This window comes from Haemorhous mexicanus, chromosome 9 (genome assembly GCF_027477595.1).
Source record: "Haemorhous mexicanus isolate bHaeMex1 chromosome 9, bHaeMex1.pri, whole genome shotgun sequence".
Taxonomy (NCBI): Eukaryota; Metazoa; Chordata; class Aves; order Passeriformes; family Fringillidae; genus Haemorhous; species Haemorhous mexicanus.
In genome coordinates, this window is record NC_082349.1 from 9,932,078 (window position 1) to 9,957,521 (window position 25,444).

The following is a 25,444-nucleotide window of genomic DNA, read 5'->3' on the forward strand; positions in this document are numbered from 1 at the left end:
TACCTGTACTTCAGCAAGGCCTTTGACACTGTCTCCCACAGCACACTCCTGGGAAAGCTGCAGCCCAGGGCTTGGACAGGAGCACTCTGTGCTGGCTTCAGGATGGCCAGCCCCGAGAATTGTGGTGAACGGTGCTGCATCCAGCTGGCAGCCAGGCAGCAGTGGTGTTCCTCAAGGGTCTGTGCCGGGGCCAGTCTTGTTCAATATTTTTATTGATGACATGGATGAGGGGATTGAGTCTTTCATTAGTAAATTTGCAGATGACACTAAGCTGGGAGTGTGTGTCAATCTATTGGAAGGTAGGAGGGCTCTGCAGAGAGACCTGGAACGGTTTGATGCATGGGAAGAGTCCAGTAAGATGAAGTTTAATAAGTCCAAGTGCCAAGTGCTGCATTTTGGCCAAAATAAGTCCCTGCAACACTATAGGCTGGAGATGGTGTGGTTGGACAGTGCCCAGGCAGAAAGGGACTGGGGGTACTGGTCAACAGCCGACTGAACGTGAGCCAGCAGTGTGCCCAGGTGGCCAAGAAGGCCAAGGGCAACCTGGCCTGGATCAGGAACAGTGGGGCCAGCAGGAGCAGGGAGGTCACTCTTCCCCTGTACTTGGCACTGGTGAGGCCACACCTTGAGTGCTGTGTCCAGTTCTGGCCCCTCAGTTTGGGAAGGACGTTGGGATGCTCGAGCACATCCAGAGGAGGCAATGAGGCTGGAGAGGAGCTGGGAACACAAACCCTGTGAGGAACCACTGAGGGAGCTGGGGGGGTTCATCCTGGAGAAAAGGAGACTCAGAGGTGACCTTATCACCATCTACAACTTACTGAAATGTGGCTGGAGCCAGGTGGGGGTCAGTCTCTTTCTCCAGGAAGCAACTGACAGAACCAGAGGACACAGTCTTAAGCTGCGCCAAGGGAAATATAGGTTGGACGTTAGGAATAAGTTTTTTATGAACGGGTGATAAAGTTCTGGGATGGCCTGCCCAGGGAGGTGATGGAGTCATCATCCCTGGATGTGTTTAGGAGAAGAGTGGACTGGCACTCAGTGCCATGGTTTAGTTGAGGTGTTAGGGCATGGGTTAGACTCAGTGATCTTGAAGGTCTCTTCCAGCCTAATGATTCTGGAACAGAATTGGGTTGCTCTATTGAGAGTGGCAGAGATGGGCAGCTCTGTAGAGGACTGCTTGTGTCCTAGGAAGACAAACTGAGTTGCTTGAGCCAAGTTGAGTTGATACCCACAAACTAAGGACTGAGCTGCCCACATGCTGTCTTCAGGCTGCTACAGTAGGCATGTTCTTGATGCCACTGTTGCTCTGTCTGGTTGCCTGTCAGGGTTTCCCAGGCAAGTGCTGTCCGCATTAAAGAGGAGCTGCCTGATTGCAGAGCAGCAGTAACTGGCTGTGTGTGCTACTTCCACCTTGCATTTCCTGAGTCAGTGTACCAGGAGACAAGCCCAGCGTTCCTCCTTTTGCAGTTGCAATTGGCAGGAAGCCGGGGTCAGTTACTGCAGTGCTGTTGAAGGTCAGTGACTCCTGGTCCTTGCCAGCTCAGCCAGCTTGAGATCACCAAAAGATGAAATTTTAAGAATCACGGGAAGTCTTGGTCATCTCAGGAGAGATTTCTGCATGTGTTTCCAAAACATTCAGGCTGCCATTGCAAATCAGTCCATGAGCTGCAGGTTGGGCATTATAGGCCTTATCTTTGGGACTCTGCAGACCCTCATGTCCTCTTGGAACAGAGAATGAATTGCTGCATCTTGTGTGGCCTCAGGGACACCTTTTTTTGCGTCTGTGCCTGCCTGCTCAGTTGTCTGTGCAGAGTGGCTTCTCCTTGCCCTCATGAACTACCATGCCAGAGTTGGCCCTAGAGGTTCTTGTGATGCAAGTTATGGGATAAGAAAAGTCCTCTGGTCTCAGAAACCTCTCTGGGTGCAGAACTTGTCTTTAAATCTCTTACTTTTACCATCATCCTGTTTTGTTTTATCCAGAACTGCTGCAGAGAGGAGCAACAACCATCACCAACCTGGAGGGCTGGGTAGGCCACCCTCTGAACCCCATCGGCTGCCTCTTTCTCACCCTGACTGAAGCTTGTAGATTAGAAGAGGAAAATTGCCTTGAAATTTCAGGTACCAAGTGTTCCTCCTGGATCCCTTCCTGGTGTCTGTGGCTGAGGGGGGTGCAGATCTGGGGCTCTGGACACCTGGACTCTGAGTCCCCCCTCTCCGCCTTGGCAGGAGCACCAGGGCGGAGCTGCAGACAAGGAAGGTAGTGAGTAGAGAGAAATAGAGTTTTCTCAGCCCCAGGGTTTGCAGCCAGAGCAAAGCAGGTCCGAGGGAAGGCTCTGGTATCAGCTGTGCACCCTGTTGCACATGTCTTGGGTCTCCTGCATCTCCTGGTGAGAGCAGGAAGGGAGGGTGAACCCCACATCTCTCTCAGGGAGCTTTCATCTGTTGTTTCTGGGTAACCGAAAGCAGGCAGGAAGGGAAGTGCGGGTCTTGCTTCTGAAGTGACAGATTTTTCTCTGCAATGATTCTGCTGTCTGGAAAGACTCTTCTATACCTACTGCATCTCCTCTCCCTCCTTTCAGATGCTGGGGACTCCAAACCACCGGTGTATCAACATGTGCCCGTTGTGACCGGCAGCCAAGACGGTGACGAGTCCTACCTGTCCCTGGCCTTAGAGGTGGCCCTGATGGGGATGGGTCAGCAGAGGGTGATGCCCGAAGGTCTCTATGCCCAGGACAAGGTGTGCCGCAATGAGGAGCAGATCATTGCCCGCCTGCAGGACCTGGAGCTGGACCCGGTGCTGGTGCAGACCCTGCGGAAGCAGTGCATCTTGCTGCTGGAAGGTGGGGACTTGGCTCATCTAGCTGACTTTTGTGTCTTAGCTGAGTGTTGGTAATGCCTCTGAGATGCCCTTTTCAAAATTTATGCACATCCTGCTTCTTCCTCTCTGGATGGAGTGCAGAGCGTGTAGGATGGCTGCTCTGCCCCATCACCTGGAAAAGCAAGGGTTTGTTGGCATCCCTAGAAAAAGAGCAAGTCAGAGGCAATATGGAGAAGGGTGCTGAGCACATGGCTTCAGTTTCTTATTTTCTTTAGAAAAGGAAAGAGCATCCCTGGATCCAACTGGAGTAACACTCCAGGGAGCTGAACAGCAGATCCTCAGAGCTTTGGGGTGGTCTAGACCCCAGCCACAGATCCTGCTTGCTAATTATGGCTGATGGGCTCTGCTTCTGCCTAGGTGGTCCCTTCAGCGGCTTGGGAGAAGTCATCCACCGGGAGAGCGTCCCCATGCACACCTTTGCCAAATACCTGTTCTCTGCCCTGCTGCCCCATGATGCTGACCTGGCATACAAGCTGGCTTTGCGGGCCATGAGGTTGGTGCATGTTTAATTCTGTCTCTGCTCCCCTTTTTGCCTCTCTTCCATGCTTGTTGGGAAGCTAGGATGCTTTGCAACTTTAGAGCAGGGATGGGAGTGGAAACTGGCTTGGAGCTTGCCATCCATGGGATCTTTTGCAGTGTGTAGGACCACTGGGCACAGCAGCAGTGCAAAGAGGTTCCTGCTCTCTATTTGGGTGATTCCTGGTTTATAAACTCAATTTTACGGATTTGTATGGGTCCAGTAATGTCTGCTGGCCCAACCCTCCACCCAGCCATTCACTCCAGGCTGGATCTGCCTGCCCCTGTGACAGGCATCCTCTGCCAGAGCAGGTCCCAGGCACACACAGGACTGTCATCTGCCTTCTGTCTGCCAGGCCTCGGGCACCCTGCAGCCCTCCCTGCCTGCAACAAGGGCTGTTATCCTGGCACAGATGGGTGGGTGGTTTGCCCCGGGCTCCAGGGTGTCAAAGAGCCAGGTGGAGAATACAGTTGCACTCTATTCTCCATTAAAACCCATCTCTGTCTCTGGGTCTGGGGAAACAGCTGATGCTGAGAGCTGCCGTATCTCCTTCCCCAGTCCATGACACACTTTAAACATCAGCCTGTGTATTGTTTTAACAGGGACTGGGTGAGTCTTGGAAAAGCTGGAATTTTCTAAACAAGTCAATGCTTGGACCACTGTCAACTCCAGAGCATCCCAGTGCTCTGTCCCTCTTACCACCAATATAATCCTGGCCCAGAGCATTGCCTTTTTTTCAGCATTTCCTCAGTGAAATGGAATGGGTCATCTCTCTCCAACTGGGGGGGGGTGGGGGGAGTTTGAAATCCCCCTATTCTGGAAAGAGTTGCTCAGGAGGACAACCAGCCCTAATAAGCAGCCAGGGGCCTCTGTGGTGTGTGGAAGCACCATGTCCTGGCAGACCTGAGACCTCTGGCCATTGAACAGGACTGAGGGCCCCAGGGATGCCATCTGTTAATGCCCATCCCTGCTCCCAGCTATGATTCCCTGTCTTGGAGTGTCTGTGTCCAGGGCTGGAAAAGTTGGGCTTCTGCTGCCCTGTGGTTACCTCAAGCCTGCAAGTGAGGATAGCACTTGGATGTTCTTCATGTCCAGGCTGCAGTTTCCCTCCTGCATAACTAGCTGTCAAGTTAGCAACACCAGCACCAACTCAGGGGTTTAGGATTTGTCACCATGGCTGGTGACTTGAGAATCCTGCTCCCCTTCTTCAGGCTTGCTTCTCCCCCAGGCTTTCCAGGCTTTTGGATATGCCCACAAAAACAGGCAACCTAACCTGGCTGCAGAGGCCCTGGAGAAATGTGCTGCTGCTTCTGATCATAACCAAGCATTTTAAGAAGAACCAGATGATACAGTCAGGAGTTTTGCTGGGTGCTTAGACATGAAAGGAGCAGGAGGGGAGGAGGGATTTTACTTTTTTTTCTTCCTTTTTTTTTATTCTGAGGTCTTTGCTTTTCCTTACAAGTTTATAAATCACTCCATGGATCTTTCTCCCCCCTTTCAAGTCAGTCTCAGATTGATCCCTGTGCCCATGTGCTGAGCACGCAGCCTCGGGAGCCACACACGTGCGCAGCAGCAGGATGTGTTCAAAGGCATTGCTGCAGGCAGCTGCCTGCAGGCAGCCCCTGCCTCGCCTTGGCAGCTCCTCAAGGAGAGGAGGGGAAGCTGGGGCTGGGCTGGGGTCTGATGTTGCCTCCTCCTGCTTGCCCTTCAGGTTGCCCGTCCTGGAGACCACGGCACCATCTGGCGACGTGACTCACCCTCACCACCTGGTCTCGGTGGTGCCCAGCAGGTACCCGCGCTGGTTCACCCTGGGGCACCTGGAGTCACAGCAGTGTGAGCTCGCCTCCACCATGCTCACGGCAGCCAAAGGTTCGTGGCAGAATAGTTCTGGGACAAGGTTGATGGGATGCTGGTGCACAAAAGCATGGAAGAGTTTTTCCTGGAGAGATGAGGGAGCTCTTGCTTCTGCTGGCACTGGCAGAGACTGGCTGGGTGGCACACTGGCTGCAGTGGTGCCCCACTAGCAACCTGCTGTGGGCAGGGCACAATGAGCTGGCCTTGAGAATCTGGGATTTCTGGGATTCTTGTCCCAAAGGGCTCATGGTCCAGCAGGGCAGGATGGGAATTTCCAATGCGGTGCAGGCAGGCCTTGCAGCCACAGTGCTGCAGGTCCTGGGTAGTGCCCCACGTGATGCAGGACCATACCTGGCCCTGCAGCACAGCCAGCTGCCAGGCCAGCAGTCCCTGCCAGGTCACCTCTGCTTTGTTTCTTCCACCCTGTGGTGAGGCTTCTGCATGGGCTGTGTGAGAGAGAAGACCTCCCTGTGCACCAAACCAAAAGTGGCTTTTGTTGGACGGGTAATCAGCAGTGCTGGGTAGGACACTTTGGTCCCAGCTGCAAGGGGCCCGTGAAACACCCCATTGGTCTCTTGGGCCTTTTCTGTTTCTGCCCAGGCACTATTATGAAGGTGAGCACAGGCTTTTCATTAGACATCCTCCTGACCAGAAACAGACCCCATGAGGGGGGCAAGAGTCTTGTGTCCTATGAGGGTCAGTGAGCAAAGCAGTTACCACTGCCCTCTGATGTCCTGGTGTTGCCAGCCTGACAGGGAATGTTTTTCTTTCCCAATGAGAGGGAAGGGAAATGAGCTGTCAGAGAGCTCCAACCTTGCTGCCTTGGCAGCCTCTTCTCTCCTTCCAGCCTCCTCCTCCAGGCTGCTTTACCAGGGCTGATGGTGTTCTGCCCGATTTGCAGTGCTCAGATGAAGAGCTGGTACTTGGCTTATCCTTCAGGTATTTTTCTCCCTTCCAGTGCCTAATGGGATGAGGTTTTTATGCCAGGGATGTAGGGCTGTTGGGTTGCATTTGTTTTTCTGACTGTCCCCTTCCTCGGGTGTTCCCCCGCTGCAGCATGTCCCAGTGTGATCCTGCAGCCTCTCTTGCCCACGCCCCTACAAGCCATTTTAGGGAGGCTTGGATTTTGGTGGCAGTGCAAGTGGCTGTGGTGGGTGGCAGGTGATATCTTTAGCTATGAGTCACCCGAGATGTCTCCCTGTGTCCAGGTGCAGCACTGGGTTTTTCACACTGCTGTGCATGATTTGGTTGTCTTTGCATGAGGTTCATCTGCTCAGTCTATGAGTAGGAGTAGAAATGAAGCTGGAACCTAATGTGGCATGTTAGCACCTCTGGTCTGCGCACATCTCAAGGGTCCCACTCCCCACAATGTGTCCCACAGGCACTGATAGGAGGATAGGTGCAGACGTGATATTAATATGCCTTGATGTGTCCCTCTTCCAAAATCATGCCCCATCTCCTGGTGCTGTCATATATCCTAGCACCCACAACCTCCTGTAGCAGGAGTACTGCAGCACCATTGGGTATTGTGTCATGAACCCCCTTCTTTGGGGATAGCTCAGCCTGTCTCAGTTGTGAGTGCTGTATGCCTGACCTGGGACATTGAGGACCAAGGTGCAGCAAGTCTGGGTAACCCCAGCCTAGCCTTGCAGAGGGAACTTGCTGGGCAAGACAGTGTGTGTGCAGCAAACAGCTTTTCCTCTTCTTCCTAATGTTCCTGGATGAAGACTGATGTTTTTGCAGCCATTCAGTACAAGGCATCTCCCCAAGCCCCTCCTTTTCTGGGAAGAAGCTGTTATACAGCTGTCAAACTTGAAGCCAGGGTGGAACATCCAGGTGCCTGGAAGTGTCTGCTAAAGACAGGACGTCTGGGATCACTCAGGTTTGTTTGTCCTCGCTGTGAGAGGATGAACTTGAGTGAGGACGCTTGCTGTAGGATGTATCACTTCCTGGGGAGGGTGTTCCATTTTAGACTGTTGGACTGCAGGGCCTGATCCAGCATCACTGTGTGTCCCTCTGTGTGTGTGTCCAGAGGGGTTGGCAGTGGTGAAGGGACTGTTCACCACATGGTGCAGGCAAGATATGGGGCTCCAAGACAAGTTGGGGGGTTCCTGAGCCATCTGACCGTTCTTGCTTGCTCCCAGGGGACATGCTACGCCTACGCACGGTGCTGGAGGCCATCCAGAAAAACATCCACTCCTCCTCCTTGATTTTCAAGCTGGCTCAGGATGCATTCAAGATTGCTACGCCAGCCGACAGCAACTCTGACACGACACTGCTCAATGTGGCACTGGAACTGGGGCTCCAGGTACAGGGTGATGCTGGGGATGCTGGTGGCCCTTCTGCCCCTCTTGCTGTGGCAGTCGTGCTGGTTATGATCTTCCACCAAGCAGGGTGACCCCTGTGGATGGAGTAAATTGATCCCTGCATGGTCCTGAGCAGGGGACCTCAGCCCTGGGAAACCCCTGTGCTCGCTGTGGTTTGGGTGGAAGTGAGGCAGTGCCAGGTAGCTGGTAGCCAGTTGAACCAGAGGGATTTTTGGGGAGCATTGCTCTGTTGGGTGGCCTCACTAGAGCCCTGCAGGGCAGCCAGTCACCCCAAGTTTGCCTCGCAGGTGATGCGCATGACGCTGTCCACACTCAACTGGCGGCGGCGGGAGATGGTGAGGTGGCTGGTGACGTGCGCTACTGAAGTGGGTGAGTTCCGTGTGTGCTGGGGGATCTGGCCTGCATGCAGAGTGGGATCAGGGTTGGGCATGGAGATCCTTGGGTCGTGCCTATCCCTGAGCATCTGAGTTATCCTGAGTCTCTCATTTCTTCTTGGGTAACTGAATTTACCTCAGAGCACCAGTTGACAGGGTTGGGACTGCAGCAGTGGCCGGTTTTGAGATTTGGATGGGTGCCCTGTACCTGGCCCAGGCCAGTGGTAGTCTCTGTGCCCTGTAGCATGGCAGTGTGGGTTGGCCTCTGCCCTGTCCCTCTTGGTGCAGAGGCAGCAGCTCAGCAGTGCTGTGGGCTGGTTTTTCCGTCTCTGGGTCTCAGAGGAGCCCCACGAACTCAGTGAGGTTCCAGGGATTTGCTGTGACCCCAGTCTTTTCTTGCAGGAGTGAGGGCCCTGGTGAGCATCCTGCAGAGCTGGTACTCACTGTTCACTCCCACGGAAGCCACCAGCATTGTGGCGGCCACAGTGATGTCCCACAACACCATCCTGCGACTGAGCCTGGACTACCCACAGCGGGAAGAGCTGGCCAGCTGTGCCCGCACCCTGGCCCTGCAGTGCGCCATGAAGGACCCCCAGAATTGCGCCCTGTCTGCCCTGACCCTCTGCGAGAAGGACCACATCGCCTTCGAGACCGCCTACCAGATCGTCATTGACGCCGCCTCCACCGGCATGACCTACACCCAGCTCTTCACCATCGCCCGCTACATGGAACACCGGGGCTACCCACTCCGAGCCTTCAAACTGGCCTCGTTGGCCATGACACATCTCAACCTGGCCTACAACCAGGACACGCACCCAGCCATCAATGATGTGCTCTGGGCCTGCGCCTTGAGCCACTCTCTGGGCAAAAACGAGCTGGCAGCCATCATCCCACTGGTGGTGAAGAGCGTGCACTGTGCCACGGTGCTCTCGGACATCCTTCGCCGCTGCACCATGACAGCGCCAGGGCTGGCCGGCATCCCTGGGCGCAGGAACTCGGGGAAGCTGATGTCCACTGACAAAGCCCCCCTGCGGCAGCTGCTGGACGCGACGATAAGCGCCTACATCAACACCACTCACTCCCGGCTCACTCACATCAGCCCACGGCACTATGGGGAGTTTATCGAGTTCCTCAGCAAGGCCAGGGAGACCTTTCTCCTGGCACAGGACGGGCACATACAGTTCGCCCAATTCATTGACAATCTTAAACAAATCTACAAAGGCAAGAAAAAACTGATGCTGCTGGTGCGAGAACGGTTTGGGTGAGCCCCGGCTCCTGCCATGCTCACTGGCAGGGTCTGGCCGCAGCACGGGGACTCGGGAGAGAAGAAGGAAGGAAAGTGGAGATCAGCTTCCCCTCACCGGCAGAGGCTGCTCTGTTCTGGTCTTCTGTTTCTTTTTTTTTGTTTGTTTCCTTTTTTTTTTTTTTTTCCTTCTTTTAGTGTTACTCTTTCTTGGATTTAACCATTTCACACACTGAGAGGATCCAGAGATTCCTTGGGCACAAACCAAAAGGCAACCACGGGGAAAAAGGATGGTTTACTCAGCCCCCTGCCCTCCCTTGCCAATACCAAAAGCTAACCTGGAAATCTAATACCTCTTTCCTGAAGGACGTGGTCGCTGGAGGGATACGAAGGTTGCAAAGTGAAAAACCTTTAAAATGATGTGGGGAATTTACCGAAACAAAACAAAACAAAACAAAACAAAACAAAAAAAAAAAAAAAAAAAAAAAGGAAAAATAAGCAAGCAAAGAAACCTGCGACACTAGAACCTCATGCGTCACCAAAAGCAATGGCTTTGCAGAGTGCTTCTCCCGCCCGCCCGAGACATGCAAACTCCTCTATTTGTGAAGATACTTCAATAAAAACAAGTAAAAGTAACTGTTCTCAGGGATTGCTTACTAAAAGTAACACAAAAAAAAAAAGCATTTATGATACTGTAAATACTATAGTATATGTGTCAATTATTAAATTGTAAAGTTATAATTATTTATAATTCTGTCTTTTATTTGGGGGATACTTGAAATTGTTGTGGGCTGGGGCGATTATTTTTATTATTGCTATTATTATTATTATTGTTATTATTATTAAAACTATTATTTAAAAAACCCACACAAACCCACAGACAAAAAGAGGAGGAGGCACACGAACATTTCTCAGGTTCCCATGGCATCGTCAGCAGCAAGAAGGGTGTGGGGGGGAGGCGAACATCTACTCGACTCACAGCCCTGGGACAGACGGACGGACAGATGGATGGAGGAGCAGCAGCCCAGCAAAGGAAGGAACTCGGGGCAATGCTCACTCGGACACACGCAGATGCTGGCGATGGAGGACTCAGCCCATCGCAGGGCAGGTGCAGGGTGCGAGTGCCTGGGCGGGCACCAGGGCTGCCGGCTTTGGGGGAGGGAAGGGCAGTCGCGTCACCTTCCTGCACCATTCCCAGCTCCGTGGTGCAACCAAGGCTCGGCCCTTCCCAGCTCATCCGGCACTGGGGGCACACTCCAGCCTGGGCCAGTGGCTCTTCAGTTTTGGTTCATTTCTTTGCCAGCAGGTTGGGAGGGCTGGGGGAGCCAAGGCCGGTCTGGATGGTGACTTGTAGTTGGGGAACGCGCGTTAGTTATCTGCTGTCTGGTTTAATTTTTGGCAAGTGACTTGTGTCCGTGCTCTGGCCAGGAACCCAATTGTACTCGGTCTGTGTCGCCACCGAAATAGCAGTCTTCAACCAGTCTGTTTCTCTCTCTTTTTTTTCCTTCCCTTTTTTTTTTTTTTTTTTTTTGCGTGCGTGCGTGTATGTGTGTGTGCGACCTCTTCATCTGATGTTTAATAATAAAAGGGATGAACGTTACCACCTGTGTCTTTCCTGCCTTTCTCTGAAGGGGGCGGGGGGGGGGGGGGGTCACCACATTTGTGCAAAGCAGTGTTGCAGCCCCCTGTGGTAGCCAGCTCCTGTGCCCCCAAGAGGGGGACAGAGCAGGCACAAGGTACCCTGGTTGCTTCTGGGTGCAACTTCCTGCCATGTACAATGTTAGCAGGTCCTTGCCCATGCTGGAGACACTGCCCTATCCATGCCAGCTAGACCAGCGTTTCTCCGTGTCTTGATCCATCCTGCTGCCAACCTGGACCACGAGTGAGTGACTGTGCTGCAGTGTGAAATGGGGTGGCAAGGAGTTGTAACTCAGGGTTTCTGCGCTGCTTTTTGCAGGGTTTGCTGAGCCCTGGGGGATGGTCCTAAGAGGCTTTGGGAGCTGGAGGGGGAGGGCCACGGTGCCTCTGTTGCCATCCCAGCCAGTGTGGCAAGGTGCTGGTGGTGCTGTGTCAGAGGTTCTCCAGCCATTTTGCCAGCTGTCCTCCCAGGTGAGTCCTGTTGGCTCTCCCAGCCCCTTGAGACTACCCTGGCTTGAGGACACATTGCCCATTTCTACCTGAGCAGGACTGTGGAACAGCTGATGCTGAGTCTCTGCCAGTGGTGGGCTGTGGGCCCCAAACTTCCAGGCTGTGACCCTGCCAAGCTCAGGCAGCCCACCTTCCCTAGCAGGGCTGAGCACATCCATCCTCAGAGGATGGCTGCTGTGCCCGGGGCTCACATCCTTTGTTGCAACATGGACACTGCAGCTTGGCAGGGAGAAACATCCTCCACAATTTGGTGCCATCCCTATTTCCCCATTTTGACCTGCAGGATGAGGCTCAGGGGCTCCCCCTCACCACACATGCTCTTTTAGCAGCCTGCCATTACTTCCATCTCCTTCAGGGCTGTCCAGTTCCCCATCCCCCCAGCCAGAGCCACACGGCTGCTGCAGAGAAGGTCCTGGTTTAATGCTGCAGCCCAGCCTAGAGTGAGCCCTGTGACAACATGGGTGAGTATGCCCAAACCAGAGTCCTGTCCCCAAGGCCCCAGGTTCAGCTGTGCTTGTTGATATGACGGGAATGAGCATGCACAGCTTCCACAAAGGCACCCACATGTTCCGGGTTCATGTCAGGGTAGAGGCCATGGCCTAGGTTGGCAATATAGCGTTGGGTCCCAAAACTCTCCAGCATCTTCTTCACCAGCTCACCAATCTTCTCCTGTAGGTATGGTAGGAAACCATGTGTCAGACCAATCCAGCTCAGGGTATTTCACCCCCCCCCAGTTCCCCTCAGCTAGCCTGAGGGGATGTTGGGACATGAGCCAGTGCTGCAGATGGCAAAGCTGAGGCAGAAGGCCTTTAACACCGGCTAGAACTAGCCCTAGTTGCTGGCACTAGCCATGGCTCACCTTGGGTGCATAGAGAGCACACGGATCCAGGTTCCCTTGCAGGGTGACATCTTTTCCTATCTGTGCACTGCAGCAGGGAGGAAACAGGTGAGTTGCTGCAGGTGGTACAGAGACTGAGGGTAGCCAGATGCCTGCAGCCCCCACTGCAGGACGTCCAGGACCCCTCAGCACAGCCTTTAGAAGCTGTAGCATGGTGGCCCCACTAGCCCCTCCTTTGGAGCAGCAATGTCCAGGCCTGGGATGTCTCAGGGCAGAGGAGGAGGTCAGAGTACCTGGTCTGGGATCTTGCCCAGACACCTGAGCCCTGAGTCAGGCTCTTACCGAGCTTCCTGGGGCCGGATGGTCCAGTCGAGACCAACAACCTCGTAACCAGCGTGTGCCAGGTCGCGCAGGGCGTAGTGTGCATCTTTGGCAAAGATGATCTGGGGAGGGAGGAGATGGGCAGCGACTGCTGTGGCTCAGACCCTTCTCCACAGGCTGGACTGAAGGAAGGAGGTACTGGGGGATGCACCCCTCTCCAGCAGTGCCCAGATGTCAGGGTCAATCCAGGCAGCCCTGACTCACCATGGGCACCAGGGGCAGTGCCTCCTCCTTCAGCTTGCTCTTGACAGCCTGGGCAATGTCCCGGATGTAAGGCAGGGCAAAGTCCTGAAACAGCTCCGGGCCCAGGTGCCCTGCATGGGACTCAAACAGCTGGAGCGCCTGCCAAGGACACAGAATCCTTTAGGCTGGAATAGACCTTTAAGATGATTGAGTCTAACAATCAAGCACTGCCAAATCCAGCAGTAAAGCATGACCCCAGGTGCCACATCTACTTGTCTATCAAAGACTTTCAGGAATGGTGACTCAACCACTTTCCCATGGGGTTGGGAGAGCAGTAACTTAGTCCCTCCTCCTCCTTCCAGACGCTGGATCCTCTCTTCTCCCTATCCCCTACCTTCCTTCTTGGCCCTGTCCCCACTGCCCCAGGACACACCTGCGCTCCAGCAGCCACCTGCCCCACCAGGTAGTCAATGATGACATCAGCCAGCAGGCGTAGCAGACGGTGGCTTGCCTCGGGGTGACGATAGAGCCAGCTCTTGGCCTTGGCCATTGTAGTGGAGCCACCACCTTCAATCATGTAGGACATGAGCGTCCACTGTGGGGAGGAGTGAAGTGAGGAGAGTGATGGAGATGAAAGAAGACACAAAGTCCCAGTCGCAGTGCTGAAGGTAGGACCTGTGAACACCCCAGCGCCTGGGGCACAGCTGCTCCTGCACTGAATGCCCCCATTATGCAACCATGTAGCACCCACAGCTGGGGGTGCCATAGCTGGTCTAACCCCAAGAGAGCAGAGGAGCCCATCAGCGAAACCCACATGGAGGAGCCATACTACTTACCGGTGCCCCCGAGAAGCCGATGAGCGGAACCTTGCCCTCCAGGCTGTGTCGTGTCAGTGTGATGGCCTGGAAGACGTAACCTAACTCTGCGGTGACATCCACCTTCTGTCGCAGTTTCAGCAGATCCTCCACCTCCTTCAGGGGCTCTGTGAACGTGGGTCCTTTGCCAGGGACCATGACAACCTCCATGCCCAGTGCCTAGGGACAGGGGAGAATGGAGAAGCAGGAATGGAGCAGCCCTGAATTCTCCTTGTTACCAGCTGCTGTTCCCCATGGCATTGGCCATGGCTCTTACCTGGGGCACCACCAAGATGTCAGAGAAGATGATGGCAGCATCCAGGGGGAATCGTCTTAGCGGCTGCACAGAGGAAGAGGCAACATTAGTGAGGGGTTGCGACGCCCTTCCCATGGAGGACCTGGTCAAGCTCAGGAGGCAGTGGAATCCCCAAGGGCTGCACAATTTACTGAGGCCATCCAGGATGGCCAGAACCAAGGTTTCTCCCCATCCCCATCTGGGCAGAGACAGGGGACACACAGACCCCTGAGTGATGCTCACCTGCAGTGTCAGCTCACAGCACAATTTGGGGCTCCGGCAAGTGGCAAAGAAATCCTGTGACGCCCGTGTCTCCCGAAACTCTACAAGGGACCACCACAAATGTTACCGGGTGCTTGCTGAGGCTCCCTTGCTATCCCCCGCACACCTCCACCGCTCACCTGGCAGGTACCGTCCCGCCTGCCGCATGCACCACACCGGGGTGTGCTCCGTCTCCTCCCCGCGCGCCGCACGCAGGAACGTGTCGTTCTTCAGCTTGGGGAAACCTTTGGGGCTGCGGAGCAAAGAGCAGGTACAGGGTGTCACCCACGAGGGGTCTGGGTGCCCTGCCAGTCCCCCACGACTGGGGCAGAGAGTGTCAGAGAAAGCGGCTCGTCCCTACTCCCTGACCGCAGAAGAGGCTTGCGCCCAGCTGTGACAAATGCGATAACTTCTCCCCACCACAGCCCAGGACTTCTTCCTGCTGAGGACCGTGGGCCCCCCGGGAAAGAGGCGATGTGCTGCCCAGGGCCCGCGAGATTAAGTTATCGGGGCCACCAGTTGCTCCCGCCTGGAGAGATTTGGGACGAGCGGGGCGCGGGGCGGGCAGTCCTGCATTCCCCCGGTCTGTGCCAAGCCACGCGTACCCAGCCTCCCCGTCCCCAGCCTCCCTGTCCCCAGTCTCCCCGTCCCCAGCCTCCCTATCCCCAGCCTCCCCGTCCCCAGCTTCCCAGCTGTGCGGCTGCTGGAGTCCGGCCTGCGCCGGGAAGGGGGACCCCGGCAACCGCGGGGCCTATGGGAACAAAGTCCCCAAAACCTCCATTTGGGACCAGGGACTTAAGTAGCACAGCAGCGGCCCTGCTGATCCTTCCCAGTGCAGGATCACCTCCCTGCCTCCTCGTCCGGAGTCCCTCCAGGGACCCAGTAGCGGACTCTTGCGCCAGCACCATAATCCCAGAGCCACTCCAGTGCCTCGGCGGTGTCCGGAGAGCCGCGCCAGTGCCCCCAGTACCGGATCTCAACTCGAAAGCACTATCCCCAGTGCTCCCATAGTGCCGGATCGCCCTTTCCAGAGGCATACCAGTATCCCCCGTGCAGGCGCAGGAACATGGCCCCGTTACCACACTAGGAAGGGACGCAGGCCTGCCCGGTCCTGGTTACTTACAGAAGCCGCTCGCCACCCTCCATGCTCCTAAGCCGCTCCCCAGTCTCTCCGTTGCCTCCCGACGCGGCGCGGTCAACCCCCATCCCGCCCCCCTCCCCGTCCCGCCCCGTCGACGCCGCCATCTCGACGTGGTCCCGCCTCTCCGTCCGCCGCCATTTTTCCCCGCCCCTAGCCCGGCTTCCCGCCCCTCCGTACGCTGCCATCTTGCTCCTCTCCGTGCTCCTCTGTACGTGGCACGGGCGCCGCCATCTTGCTCTACGTCCGCCCCGCCGGGCGCCGCCATCTTGCCTGTCGGCGGGCGGGGTTCGCCGTAAACCGGAGGGGCGCGGAGCCGGTGCCTGGAGCGCGATGAGGGCGGGCGGGGAAGCGCCGCACCAGGTGCTGGGCCGGCTGCGGTTCCTGCTGCAGTGCAGCGAGTGCTTCCGCCGCGCCCGGGCGCTGCCCGCCGCGCTCTGCTACGTGCCGCGGGAGGTGCAGTACAAGATCTGCAAGGACCCCTCGGCCGCCGCGGCCGCCGCCGCCCGCAGCCTGCTCAGCGTGTGGGACAGCCCGGGGCCGGCGCGGGGCGGCAAGCGGGCGGCGCGGGCCACGATCGAGGTGCGGAAGGGCGGCTGCCTGCGCGCCACCGGCGAGGAGTACTGCAACAGCGCCGGGCTCTGGGTCAAGCTCAGCAAGGTAACGCGGGTTGCGGCTGCCCGCGGAGGGCCTGGCCCGGCCTCGCCTGACCGCCGGCTGTCCCCACAGGAGCAGCTGGAGGAGTACCGGAGCGGCTGCGATCTCGAGGAGGGATGGGTGCTGGTGTGCAAGCATGCCGACGGCGGGGACCGGCTGGTGCCCGTGGAGTCCACGGAGCGGATCCAGCGGCAGCAGCAGCTGTTCGGGGTGGATTACAAACCCGTCATCAGGTGCAGGGCTGCCGCGGTGTCCCGCTGGGTCCCCGGGAGCGCGGAGGCGCTCGCCTCTGTGCGCGCTCGGGATGCTTCCCCACGGCCTTTCCTGCCTTGGGCTAGGGAATCCCCGGCCTGTTTGGACGGGTTTCATGGAAGTGAGGCAAGAGGGATGCCGGATGTGGAGTGAATTGGGTTTGGCTCGGCACTGTGCTTATCACATGCCCAGCGGGGTGTGAAAGGAGTAGACATGGTTGGGAAGGAAAGGGCAACAAATGATGCTGGAGATGGAGGGTGCAGCACGGTGGGGCTTTAAACCCAAATCTTCCCCTTATAACTACTCAATCACCAACTTGTTGTTCCTCTGGGATGTTCTCACTCGACTTCTCTGTGTTGTTTCAGATGGGAGCAGGTGGTGGATCTGACATACTCCCTGCGCCTCGGAGCAAAGCCCAGGCCCATGGAGCAGGATGAGGCTGCAGTAGAGAAGCTTCGGTATGAACTGTTTCCTGGCTTCTGCTATGGTGGGGGACAAGCTCCTGTCTCTTGTGACTGCCCACACAGCCATCTCCTGCAGACCTGGGGGAGAGGGGGGAAGACAGGCATCTCTGCACAGCACAGTCTTGTCCTAGATATGCCTGCAAAAAAGCAGGAAACCGAGCAAGGCAAGCAGGATGTGGACTTTCCTTTTTTTGACCCATTAGCCTGTCTGCCTCTGGCTCTCCAGACCCAGTAATCCCTTTTCTCTGCTAGGTTTGTGCCCCCAACATGGACTTACGAATGTGATGAGGACCTGGTGCATTTCCTGTATGACCACATTGGGAAGGAGGATGAGAACTTGGGCAGCGTTAAGCAGTACGTGGACAGCATCGATGTCTCATCCTACACGGTGGGTTAAAGGGACAAGGCTACATCAGCCCCTCTGTGCTGTGGGGCTGGGGACCATGGGTAGTGCCTGCTGTGCTGCTCTGGCCTGGACTGCACTCTGTTTGAGGATGTGGGAGAAAAACCTGGGGAATATCATGCAGCATATTGTTTAATGTCGCCCCTGGAGGGACAGTGGTTTGAGAAGCCATTGTTAATATTAGCTGCAAAGCTGATGTTAGGGAGAGTTTGATACTCTGTGCTGTGTGTGTGACCCCAGAGCACCTCAGAGGGTCAACCTCAGTGTCCTGTGTGCTCTGCACTCTCAGTGTCTACCCACAGCCCAGCAAAGGGAACAGGCCAATATGATACCCTCTGACACTGAGATTCATGATGAAAGTAACCACTAAAGAGAAGTTAATCTTACACTCATTTGGTCTTCCTTCCATTTGCTTGCCCTCTTCCAGGAGGACTTCAATGTGTCATGCCTGACCGATAGCCATGCCGACACATACTGGGAGAGTGATGGGTCCCAGGGCCAGCACTGGGTGCGGCTCAACATGAAGAAAGGCACCATTGTCAAGTGAGTCATCTCTGTCTACTCTACAGTCATCTCTGCTCTACATGCAGGGTAGTGACTAGGGCAAGCTTTGCCACTCCCTCTCTGCCCGAGTGTCACGGCCGAAATTTGCCCTGCGCTCCCTGCCCCTCAGCCCTTACGCTGGGGCTGAAGTTGGTTTTGGCTTTGTCACAGGTACCTGGGAACCACAGCTTGGTAGCAGCATGACCAAGTGATGAAAGGAAATAGCAATAGGTGTTCAGATGCAATTGCCTTTTCCTTAATGTCCTGCTTCCCTTTGCAGGAAGCTGCTGCTGACAGTGGATACCACTGATGAGAACTTCATGCCCAAGCGGGTCGCTGTGTATGGGGGCGAGGGGGACAATCTGAAGAAACTGAATGACGTCGGCATTGATGAGTGAGTGGTGGAGGTGTACAGGGTATCATGGCTCTTGCAGGGGCCCAAGCTGCTGAACACTGGCCTTAAGCAGTCATGCAGTACAAGCCAGGCTCTCTGGAATGCGGGTTCACTCTGCCTACAACAGCATAGTACAGTAATCAGGGCTCTCCTCGACCGATTGTGGGACATATCAGAATCATGGAACCTGGACCTGAGTCACCAGCAGGTTCAGGCATTCAGCTGTAATTTTAAGCAAGAACTGGGTTCTTGCCATAGGCTCCCTCTTCAAAAGATGCAAACTGTCTTCCCGTACAAGCATCTGAGTGGATTTTGGCAGGATAGGCGAGGGAACAGCCCTTTAATCCTCATTGTTCTGTGTTTGCAGGAGCTATATTGGGGATGTGTGCATCCTTGAGGACATGACAACACACCTGCCCGTCATCGAGATCCGGATTGTGGAGTGCAGAGGTAGGGCTGGTTGTTGTGGCCACATCCATAATGCACTTGTAAAATACTGTACATTAAGAGTTTGTTTTGTGACTTGTACTTCTCCCTGTGAGCTGTTTTAGATGAGATTCAAAAGAACCATGGGAAACTCCTGGGAGATCTGAAATTTTGCAATTCTCAGCTTTCATCCTATCTTTCTCTGCCTTCAATAATTTAATTATTTTTCTCCTGTAAATGCCCTGCTTCTTCTTCACAGAGGTATTTGAAGCTCAGGGTGCCCAGCCCCAGAGCTGGTGGAGCTGGTACATTCCTACTGTTTTTGCTTTTAGACCTCATACACTTTATTTAAGGCTTGCTTTCTTGTGATCTTGGCATATCATTTATGGTCTTCCTTGGCAGATGATGGGATTGATGTTCGTATCCGAGGCATCAAAATCAAATCCTCTCGACAGAGGGACTTGGGGCTCAGTGCTGACATGTTCCAGTTGCCCAATTTGGTGCGTTACCCTCGCCTAGAAGGGACTGACCCTGACCTGCTGTACCGACGGGCCGTGCTCATTCAAAGGTACTGTGGGGAGGGAAGCAGACAGGGGCCATTGCCTGCACGGATTGATGCCATCTCCAGCATGTACATGGCTGGAAACTGTAAAACTGTGACACTCCTCTTGAGACAGATGAGGACACTGGAGAAAATAGCAGTCATTTGGGGACAAAGTGGGCTGTCTGAGGTGGCTCCCTTCTGCTTTAAGAGGAGTTCTATAGCTCAAGTTTACAGTGTCTTGTGTGTCACAAGCATAACATATCTGTGCAGTGTCAGGGGCAGGTATATGCAGAGTCACTTGTAAGGGATGCAAAATCACTGCAGTGCCCAGGGAGTGAGAAGTTAGTACCAAAGGTTCCATGAGGTAAAAAACGATGCTGGGTTTGGTTTGATCAGTTATTTTTCTGCTTGTGTTCAGGGATATATGGTCTGGAATAGACCTGTGCAGATCTCTATCACTCCTTGCTGCAATACCTTCTTCTTTCGGATTTAGGTTCATCAAACTGCTTGACAGTGTCCTGCATCACTTGGTGCCAGCCTGGGACCACACTGTTGGCACATTCAGCAAGCTCAAGGTGAGCAGTTGGCTCTGTGTCTTATTGGGGCCTCAGTCTGGCAGGGTGATGGTGCTCATGCTGTGGTAAGGAAGGCAGCCAGGGCTTGTTGCCTTTAAAGCAGCTGGAGGGAAATACCTTCTTGAGCTCAAATCACTAACACTATGAAAGGTGATATTGTTTATTTTCCTGCTAAACTGCTGATGTAGAAGCATGTAACTGTGGGCTAACAAGTGGACTCAAACCAGAACATTTCACCCTCAGAGGAACTTGGATTGTAGCAGCACTGGCCATGCAAGCTGGATCCACATCCCCTCCAAGATCTCAGCCCAGGACGCTCTGTTCCTGTGCTTCCTGCCAGCAGCTTTGAGCTGCCTTGTCCAAACATCAAGGCTTTTACCAGTAACATTCATCCTGGCTTTAATAAGCTTTTGCTTTTCATCCTTTACATAGTGCTGAGTTCATCCCTCCAGTTGTCCATTTTTCTTATATCCTCTCCAAGAATACACATGCTGGACATTACCAGGATAGCCCTATTCTGTGTGTTTCCAGGCCTAGTATCAGAAAGCACTGTAATTCCTGTGCCAGGTCAACATGGACCCAGAGCATTTGGGGTTTTTTGTTTGTTTAGAGTAGTTGGCTTTGATTACAACTAAAAAGGATAGTATGACCAGTGTTCTGGTGAGGGTGAGGGTAAAGGAGACTCTAAGCAGCACTGGAGTGTGAGCATCAGATGACAGCTGGTGGATTAAGGGCTGAGCTTGTTATCTCCCTTAAGCCAGAATGCAGAATCTTTCAGAGGTAGAGGGGAAGCAAATACTCTCAATGAGAATGTGTCTGTATGGGAAGGCCCTGGCAAAGGGAGAAACCTGGAGGTGTGATGGCTTCAACAGAAAGTAGATGACATGTTTTGTGGGTCCCTGTTGGCAGCACATCAAGCAGTTCTTGCTGCTGTCCAAGAAGCGCACAGCTCTCATTACCCAGTGTCTGAAGGACTCGGAGACCAGCAAGCCCAACTTCATGCCTAGACTCTACATTAACCGACGCCTGGCCATGGAGCACCGGGACAACCCTGCCCTGGACCCCAGCTGCAAGAATGCTGTCTTCACCCAGGTACTGTCCCTCCTGCCAGGGTCCCTGCTGCTCTGGGGAGGCTGGGGCATCCCAAAATCAAAGTGATCTGCATTAGGATGGGTGGAAGGGAGAGCTTGGAGCTGAAGACAGACCAAGCCTTCAAGGCTTCTTCTCGTGACTCACAGGCTCTGTAATTACAGGTGCTGATGGTCCCATAAGGAATAACATCTATAAGGGATTTGGGATCTCCGATTTGAAATCTGTACTCTATCTTGGATGCTCTCTGTGGCATGTTGTTAGTGGAGAGTGTAACAATCCTGTTGCACTAAAAAGGCAGCAAAGAATTCTTGTGTGACAGCAGTCAAGTAGCTGCATAGAGTTCTGTGTTGTAGTTTTACAGCAATGCTGATCTTCCTGTGTGCATTCTTTCCCCATCTCCAACAGATCTGGGGCTCTGTGCATGTACAAACACCCCAAACTGCTGTGAGACTTGATGTGTTTGACATACTGCCTTCATGTGGCATCAGTTCCCCTGGAGAGGGGATACCGACCTTGATTGTCTCTGCTTGTTGCAGGTATATGAAGGTCTGAAACCCTCTGACAAGTTTGAAAAGCCTCTAGATTATAGGTAAGCAGTGTCTTGGGAAGGGAAGGCACCATGCAGAGCTGGGAGCTGTGTCCTGTTACAGCAGGGTGTTTGGGAAGCCCATGTCCTGTACTCTGGAGAGGGTTTGCTAGGACAGGAGCCATGAGATCAGGGCCAGTTCCCCAAGGTGTCACCTCCCTACTGAGGATGCAGCTGTCTCTGGAGATAAAGATCTTGTCCTGTCCTAAACTCAGACTGTTCCACCCTAGTCCCTTGATGTCTCTGCTGTGCCTGTCCCAGCACCTCCTTGGCTTTGAGCAGCACCTCAGGTGATGCCTTGTTGTCCACAGGTGGCCATTGCGTTATGACCAGTGGTGGGAGTGCAAATTTATCGCAGAGGGCATCATCGACCAAGGTAGGGGCTGCAGGAGGCCAGAGCTCCTCTGGAGCAGTCAGGGGCTGATGAGGTGACTGTTGCTGTAGGTGCTTTTGTTTGGTTCCAGTGTTAATTCCCGTGAAGGAGAGAGGGAAGGCAGGTTGCCTTGTCCTCCCACCTTTGGCTGTGTCCCAGATGAAGAGTGCTGTTTGCTGGGAGGGGGACCAAACTTCCATTAGTCACTAACAGCAGCTTTACCAGTGCCAGTGATCCTTCTGGCTGTTTTCCACAGGCCAGGCAGGGATGTTATTTCTCTTGTCTTACTTTCTCTAGTGCCATAAGGCTCTAGCAGGAGCCTTCTGCTCAACCCAGGGCCAGGTTGGACCAGAGATCCTCATCTGTGCTCTATAACTCTGAGGATCAGCACATGGGCAGTTCACATCACTAAGAATGCCTTTCTTCTGGGGTTGCAGGTGGTGGTTTTCGAGACAGCCTAGCAGACATGTCAGAGGAGCTGTGCCCCAGCTCAGCAGACACCCCTGTGCCTCTGCCCTTCTTCGTGCGCACATCCAACCAGGTGCTGTGCATCAGGATGTTTGGAGCAAACCCTTCCATGCCTGGAAATGCAGTGCTGTCCCTGTCACCTTGCATGCCAGAGACATACCTACTTGAAGCTCTTCTTTGTGAAGGGTTGGGTAGTTTGCTTTGTGGTATTTCATTTTAGAATATGCTGACAAGTGCCTGGATACCGGTCTGTCATTGGGAATATTGCCAAGGGGGATGGGGGGGTTTAGCCCACTCCTGCTGTGAGAAGTGTCCAGAGGCATGGCAGGAGTAGTTTGTGGTGTTTCATGCTGTGCTGAAATTATGACTTGGAGTTTTGCCTCTCACTCCTACAGGGTAATGGCACTGGAGAAGCCAGGGACATGTATGTCCCCAACCCCTCTTGTAAAGACTTCGCAAAGTACGAGTGGATTGGGCAGATCATGGGAGCAGCTCTGAGGGGCAAGGAGTTTCTGGTAAGTTTTCAGCCCCATCCCTCTAAGATTTTCTGCAAAGGATGTTGATAGCCCTCTCCTGCAGCCTGTCTAACAGGAGCATGGAAAGGCTCTGTGGTCACATACTAGGAAAAAAGGTATTTGGGGCCAAGCAGTTTGGAGAACTCACAGTCTGAGTTTTGGGGGATGATGCTGAGAGCTTGGGAGATAGTGTTTGGTCTCTACTCAGCTATGATGAGCTCTGCATGTAGAGGGAGAAGTAGGGAAGCCTTTTTGTGTCTGCATTGTTGAGTCCTATCTCCATCTTTGGGGAGGTCTCATTTTGACACAGACTCAATAAAATCTCTTTTCTTCTTCAGGTCCTGGCTCTTCCTGGCTTTGTATGGAAACAATTAACAGGGGAAGAGGTCAGCTGGAGCAAAGACTTCCCTGCTGTGGACTCTGTGTTGGTGAGAGGGACTGGGAGGCTGTGCCTATCCTATTTGTGTCCCTGTCCTCATGTACTTGCTTTCTCCTATGATATGTCAAATAACACAACAAAGGACAACTTTTAGCTATAAGGATGCACCAAATGCTCTTGTAGAGATGCAGCCATGCTGACTGCTGCTTCAAGCATGCAATGGCCCAAGGTCTGCCAAACAGCTTTAGAGCAGCATATCCCATGTTGTGTCACTGTCGCTTGTCTGGGAAGGAAGAAGATGGGGACTTGGGCACACCACTGCTTTCTGGCCATCTCTCTAACGTGGACTTACTTGGTGCCTGGACAGGTGAAGCTGCTGGAGGTGATGGAAGTCATGGATAAAGACACCTTTGAGTTCAAATTTGGGAATGAGCTGACCTACACCACAGTGCTGAGTGACCAGCGCATGGTGGAGCTGATCCCCAACGGCAGCAACACCGCTGTGCGCTACGAGGACCGCAAGGAGTTCATCCGCCTGGTGCAAAAGGCTCGGCTGGAGGAGAGCAAGGAGCAGGTGACACTGTCCCACCCTGTGGCTGGTCATTGGCTTCCAGAGACATGCCCCCAGCCTGTTTCTGGTAAAATGCACTGTGGTTTGTGTCCCTGTGCTCATTAGGGCAATGGTATCCAACCCTCTCAGTGGGGTCCTGGAGTCTATGGAGCTGTTGAGAAGCAAAGTAGCTTCTAGTATCACTGGTGATAGGGGGTCTTATTCACAGCTTTGACACAGGCTTTCTGAATGAACGGGGATTGATCTCTCTGGGATCGCGTTCTGTTCCTTCAGGTTCCTTTGAGCATGTGCTGGGCAGTCACATGGCTTGAATCCAGTAGTGTCCCTAGGCTTAACCTTGAGTCAGGAAAATGGGCAAGACATGCTGCTTACCTGCCTTGTCTCCTTTTCAGATCATGGCCATGCAGGCTGGGCTGCTGAAGGTGGTGCCCCAAGCTGTTCTTGACCTCCTTACATGGCAGGAACTAGAAAAAAAGGTCTGTGGAGACCCTGAAGTCACAGTGGATGCCCTGAAGAGGCTCAGTAAGTGAAGGGCTTTACTGAAAACTCTCTTCCTGACAGCAAGACTCTCTTCTGTCTGTGCTGGCGCAAGGAGAAGTGTGGGAGGCTAGTATTAGCCTTTCTAACAGTGAGAATATGGTCCTGTGTACTTCTTGCCTTTAGCTGGGTGCTGATGAGGACAGGAGTGTCCTTTGACTCCATCCTGGGCCTCATAGTAGAGGCTGTGTCATCCCTTGGCTGCCAGTATCTGAGCCCCTGAAGAGCTGAGATGTGGATCTGGCTGTGCTTCCTGGGAAGGGCCTGACTATCTATGTTTCTTGCACCTTGGGTCTATGTGGTCATACCCTGCAGGCACCCACTGCCAAAGAGGGAGGAGCTCAGATCTTTATTAAACTCTTTTCTGTATCCTTTCTGACAGCCCGATTTGAGGACTTTGAGCCACAGGATACCCGCGTTCAGTACTTCTGGGAAGCACTCAATAACTTCACCAATGGTGAGCAATTTTCTCTGTCCGTGCATATCTTGTGCCATGACAGCTCCTGCCTGTTAGCCGGGAGGGAAGCCACTCAAGGAAAGCAAGCAGCTAGGATGAAGGGACTGTTTGCTAGTGCTGAGGGTACCTAGAAGCAGCTATACTGCAGTTCACATCTCTCTAGGGTTTGCCGATGTCTTTGCTTTTCCTTCACAGAGGATCGCAGCCGCTTCCTCAGATTTGTCACTGGCAGAAGTCGCCTTCCAGCACGGATCTACATCTATCCAGACAAGATGGGGTAAGTCCATTCTTCTGTAGACTGCAAGGCTGACAGATCCCACACCAAAGGGATGGGTTGTCTGGGCTCCCTGCCTTGCTGGCCTGCTGGTTCTAACCAGTTTGTCACCTTCTCCCCAGCTCAGAGACAACAGATGCTTTGCCAGAGTCATCCACCTGCTCTAGCACTCTCTTCTTGCCCAACTATGCCACGTAAGTTCTGGTGCTTCCCTGTGTCTGGAAGACTGTGTATGGGCTCTCTTCTTAAACTTGGTGCTGACCCGTTGGGCCCCATCACTTTGCCACATTTACATCCCCTGCCTGTCCCACGTGGCTGAGTTTCTCTCTCTGAGCCCCTGGTGAAGCATATCCTCCATTTCAGAAAACATCTTGTCCTCTCAACTGAAAAATGCAGCAATAGCAGCTCCTCCTTACCTTTATCTTTTTTTCCTTCCTGCCATCCCTAGAGCCAAGGTATGTGAAGAGAAGTTGCGCTATGCTGCCTATAACTGCGTGGCCATTGACACAGATATGAGTCCGTGGGAAGAGTGATGTTGCAGCCTGACCAAGCAGCATGGACAATTGTTCAAGAAAACCATGCAGTGGGAAGCATTCCCTTGTCCCCACGGGATATGTATATATAATAAATATATAGGTGTGAA

The 25,444-nt window shown here is 53.9% G+C and overlaps 3 protein-coding genes across 3 annotated transcripts in view; 2 read left to right on the forward strand and 1 right to left on the reverse strand.

Annotated features, from left to right (window-relative positions):
* ZSWIM5 (zinc finger SWIM-type containing 5) overlaps positions 1-10,793 on the forward strand; it is a 97,996-nt gene extending 87,203 nt beyond the window's left edge. The window contains exons 8-14 of the mRNA XM_059853939.1: positions 1,981-2,118; positions 2,580-2,840; positions 3,236-3,371; positions 5,107-5,264; positions 7,394-7,557; positions 7,864-7,945; positions 8,353-10,793. Coding sequence (XP_059709922.1) covers positions 1,981-2,118; positions 2,580-2,840; positions 3,236-3,371; positions 5,107-5,264; positions 7,394-7,557; positions 7,864-7,945; positions 8,353-9,215 — 1,802 coding nt within the window. The 3' untranslated portion in view covers positions 9,216-10,793. The remainder of the gene's footprint in view (positions 1-1,980; positions 2,119-2,579; positions 2,841-3,235; positions 3,372-5,106; positions 5,265-7,393; positions 7,558-7,863; positions 7,946-8,352) is intronic.
* Positions 10,794-11,740: 947 nt separating this feature from the next.
* UROD (uroporphyrinogen decarboxylase) lies at positions 11,741-15,604 on the reverse strand. The gene is made up of 10 exons (XM_059853944.1): positions 15,472-15,604; positions 14,294-14,406; positions 14,136-14,215; positions 13,875-13,937; positions 13,580-13,777; positions 13,177-13,338; positions 12,765-12,902; positions 12,522-12,622; positions 12,201-12,267; positions 11,741-12,010 (listed from the first exon to the last, which is right to left on the reverse strand). Exons 1-10 carry the CDS (start codon positions 15,477-15,479, stop codon positions 11,846-11,848), a joined length of 1,095 nt encoding a protein of 364 aa, XP_059709927.1. The 5' UTR covers positions 15,480-15,604; the 3' UTR covers positions 11,741-11,845.
* Positions 15,605-15,624: 20 nt separating this feature from the next.
* On the forward strand, positions 15,625-25,444 carry HECTD3 (HECT domain E3 ubiquitin protein ligase 3). The gene is made up of 21 exons (XM_059853940.1): positions 15,625-15,951; positions 16,021-16,181; positions 16,566-16,658; positions 16,917-17,052; positions 17,495-17,610; positions 17,891-18,004; positions 18,372-18,454; positions 18,833-18,998; positions 19,468-19,549; positions 20,459-20,641; positions 21,178-21,230; positions 21,539-21,603; positions 22,038-22,141; positions 22,464-22,583; positions 22,922-23,011; positions 23,330-23,536; positions 23,926-24,055; positions 24,453-24,527; positions 24,723-24,804; positions 24,924-24,995; positions 25,250-25,444. The coding sequence occupies exons 1-21, from the start codon at positions 15,625-15,627 to the stop codon at positions 25,332-25,334; spliced, it is 2,544 nt and encodes an 847-aa protein (XP_059709923.1). The 3' UTR covers positions 25,335-25,444.

Coding starts and splice junctions, on each gene's coding strand:
- UROD (XM_059853944.1), bottom strand. Junction 12,903..13,176: donor AGGTGGCTGCTGGAGCGCAG/GTGTGTCCTGGG, acceptor TGTCCTTGGCAG/GCGCTCCAGCTGTTTGAGTC. Junction 12,623..12,764: donor CACTGCCCCTGGTGCCCATG/GTGAGTCAGGGC, acceptor CTCCCTCCCCAG/ATCATCTTTGCCAAAGATGC.
- HECTD3 (XM_059853940.1), top strand. CDS start 15,625: ATGAGGGCGGGCGGGGAAGCGCCGCACCAGGTGCTGGGCCGGCTGCGG. Junction 18,999..19,467: donor CGGGCCGTGCTCATTCAAAG/GTACTGTGGGGA, acceptor TTTCGGATTTAG/GTTCATCAAACTGCTTGACA. Junction 23,012..23,329: donor CTGCTGTGGACTCTGTGTTG/GTGAGAGGGACT, acceptor GTGCCTGGACAG/GTGAAGCTGCTGGAGGTGAT.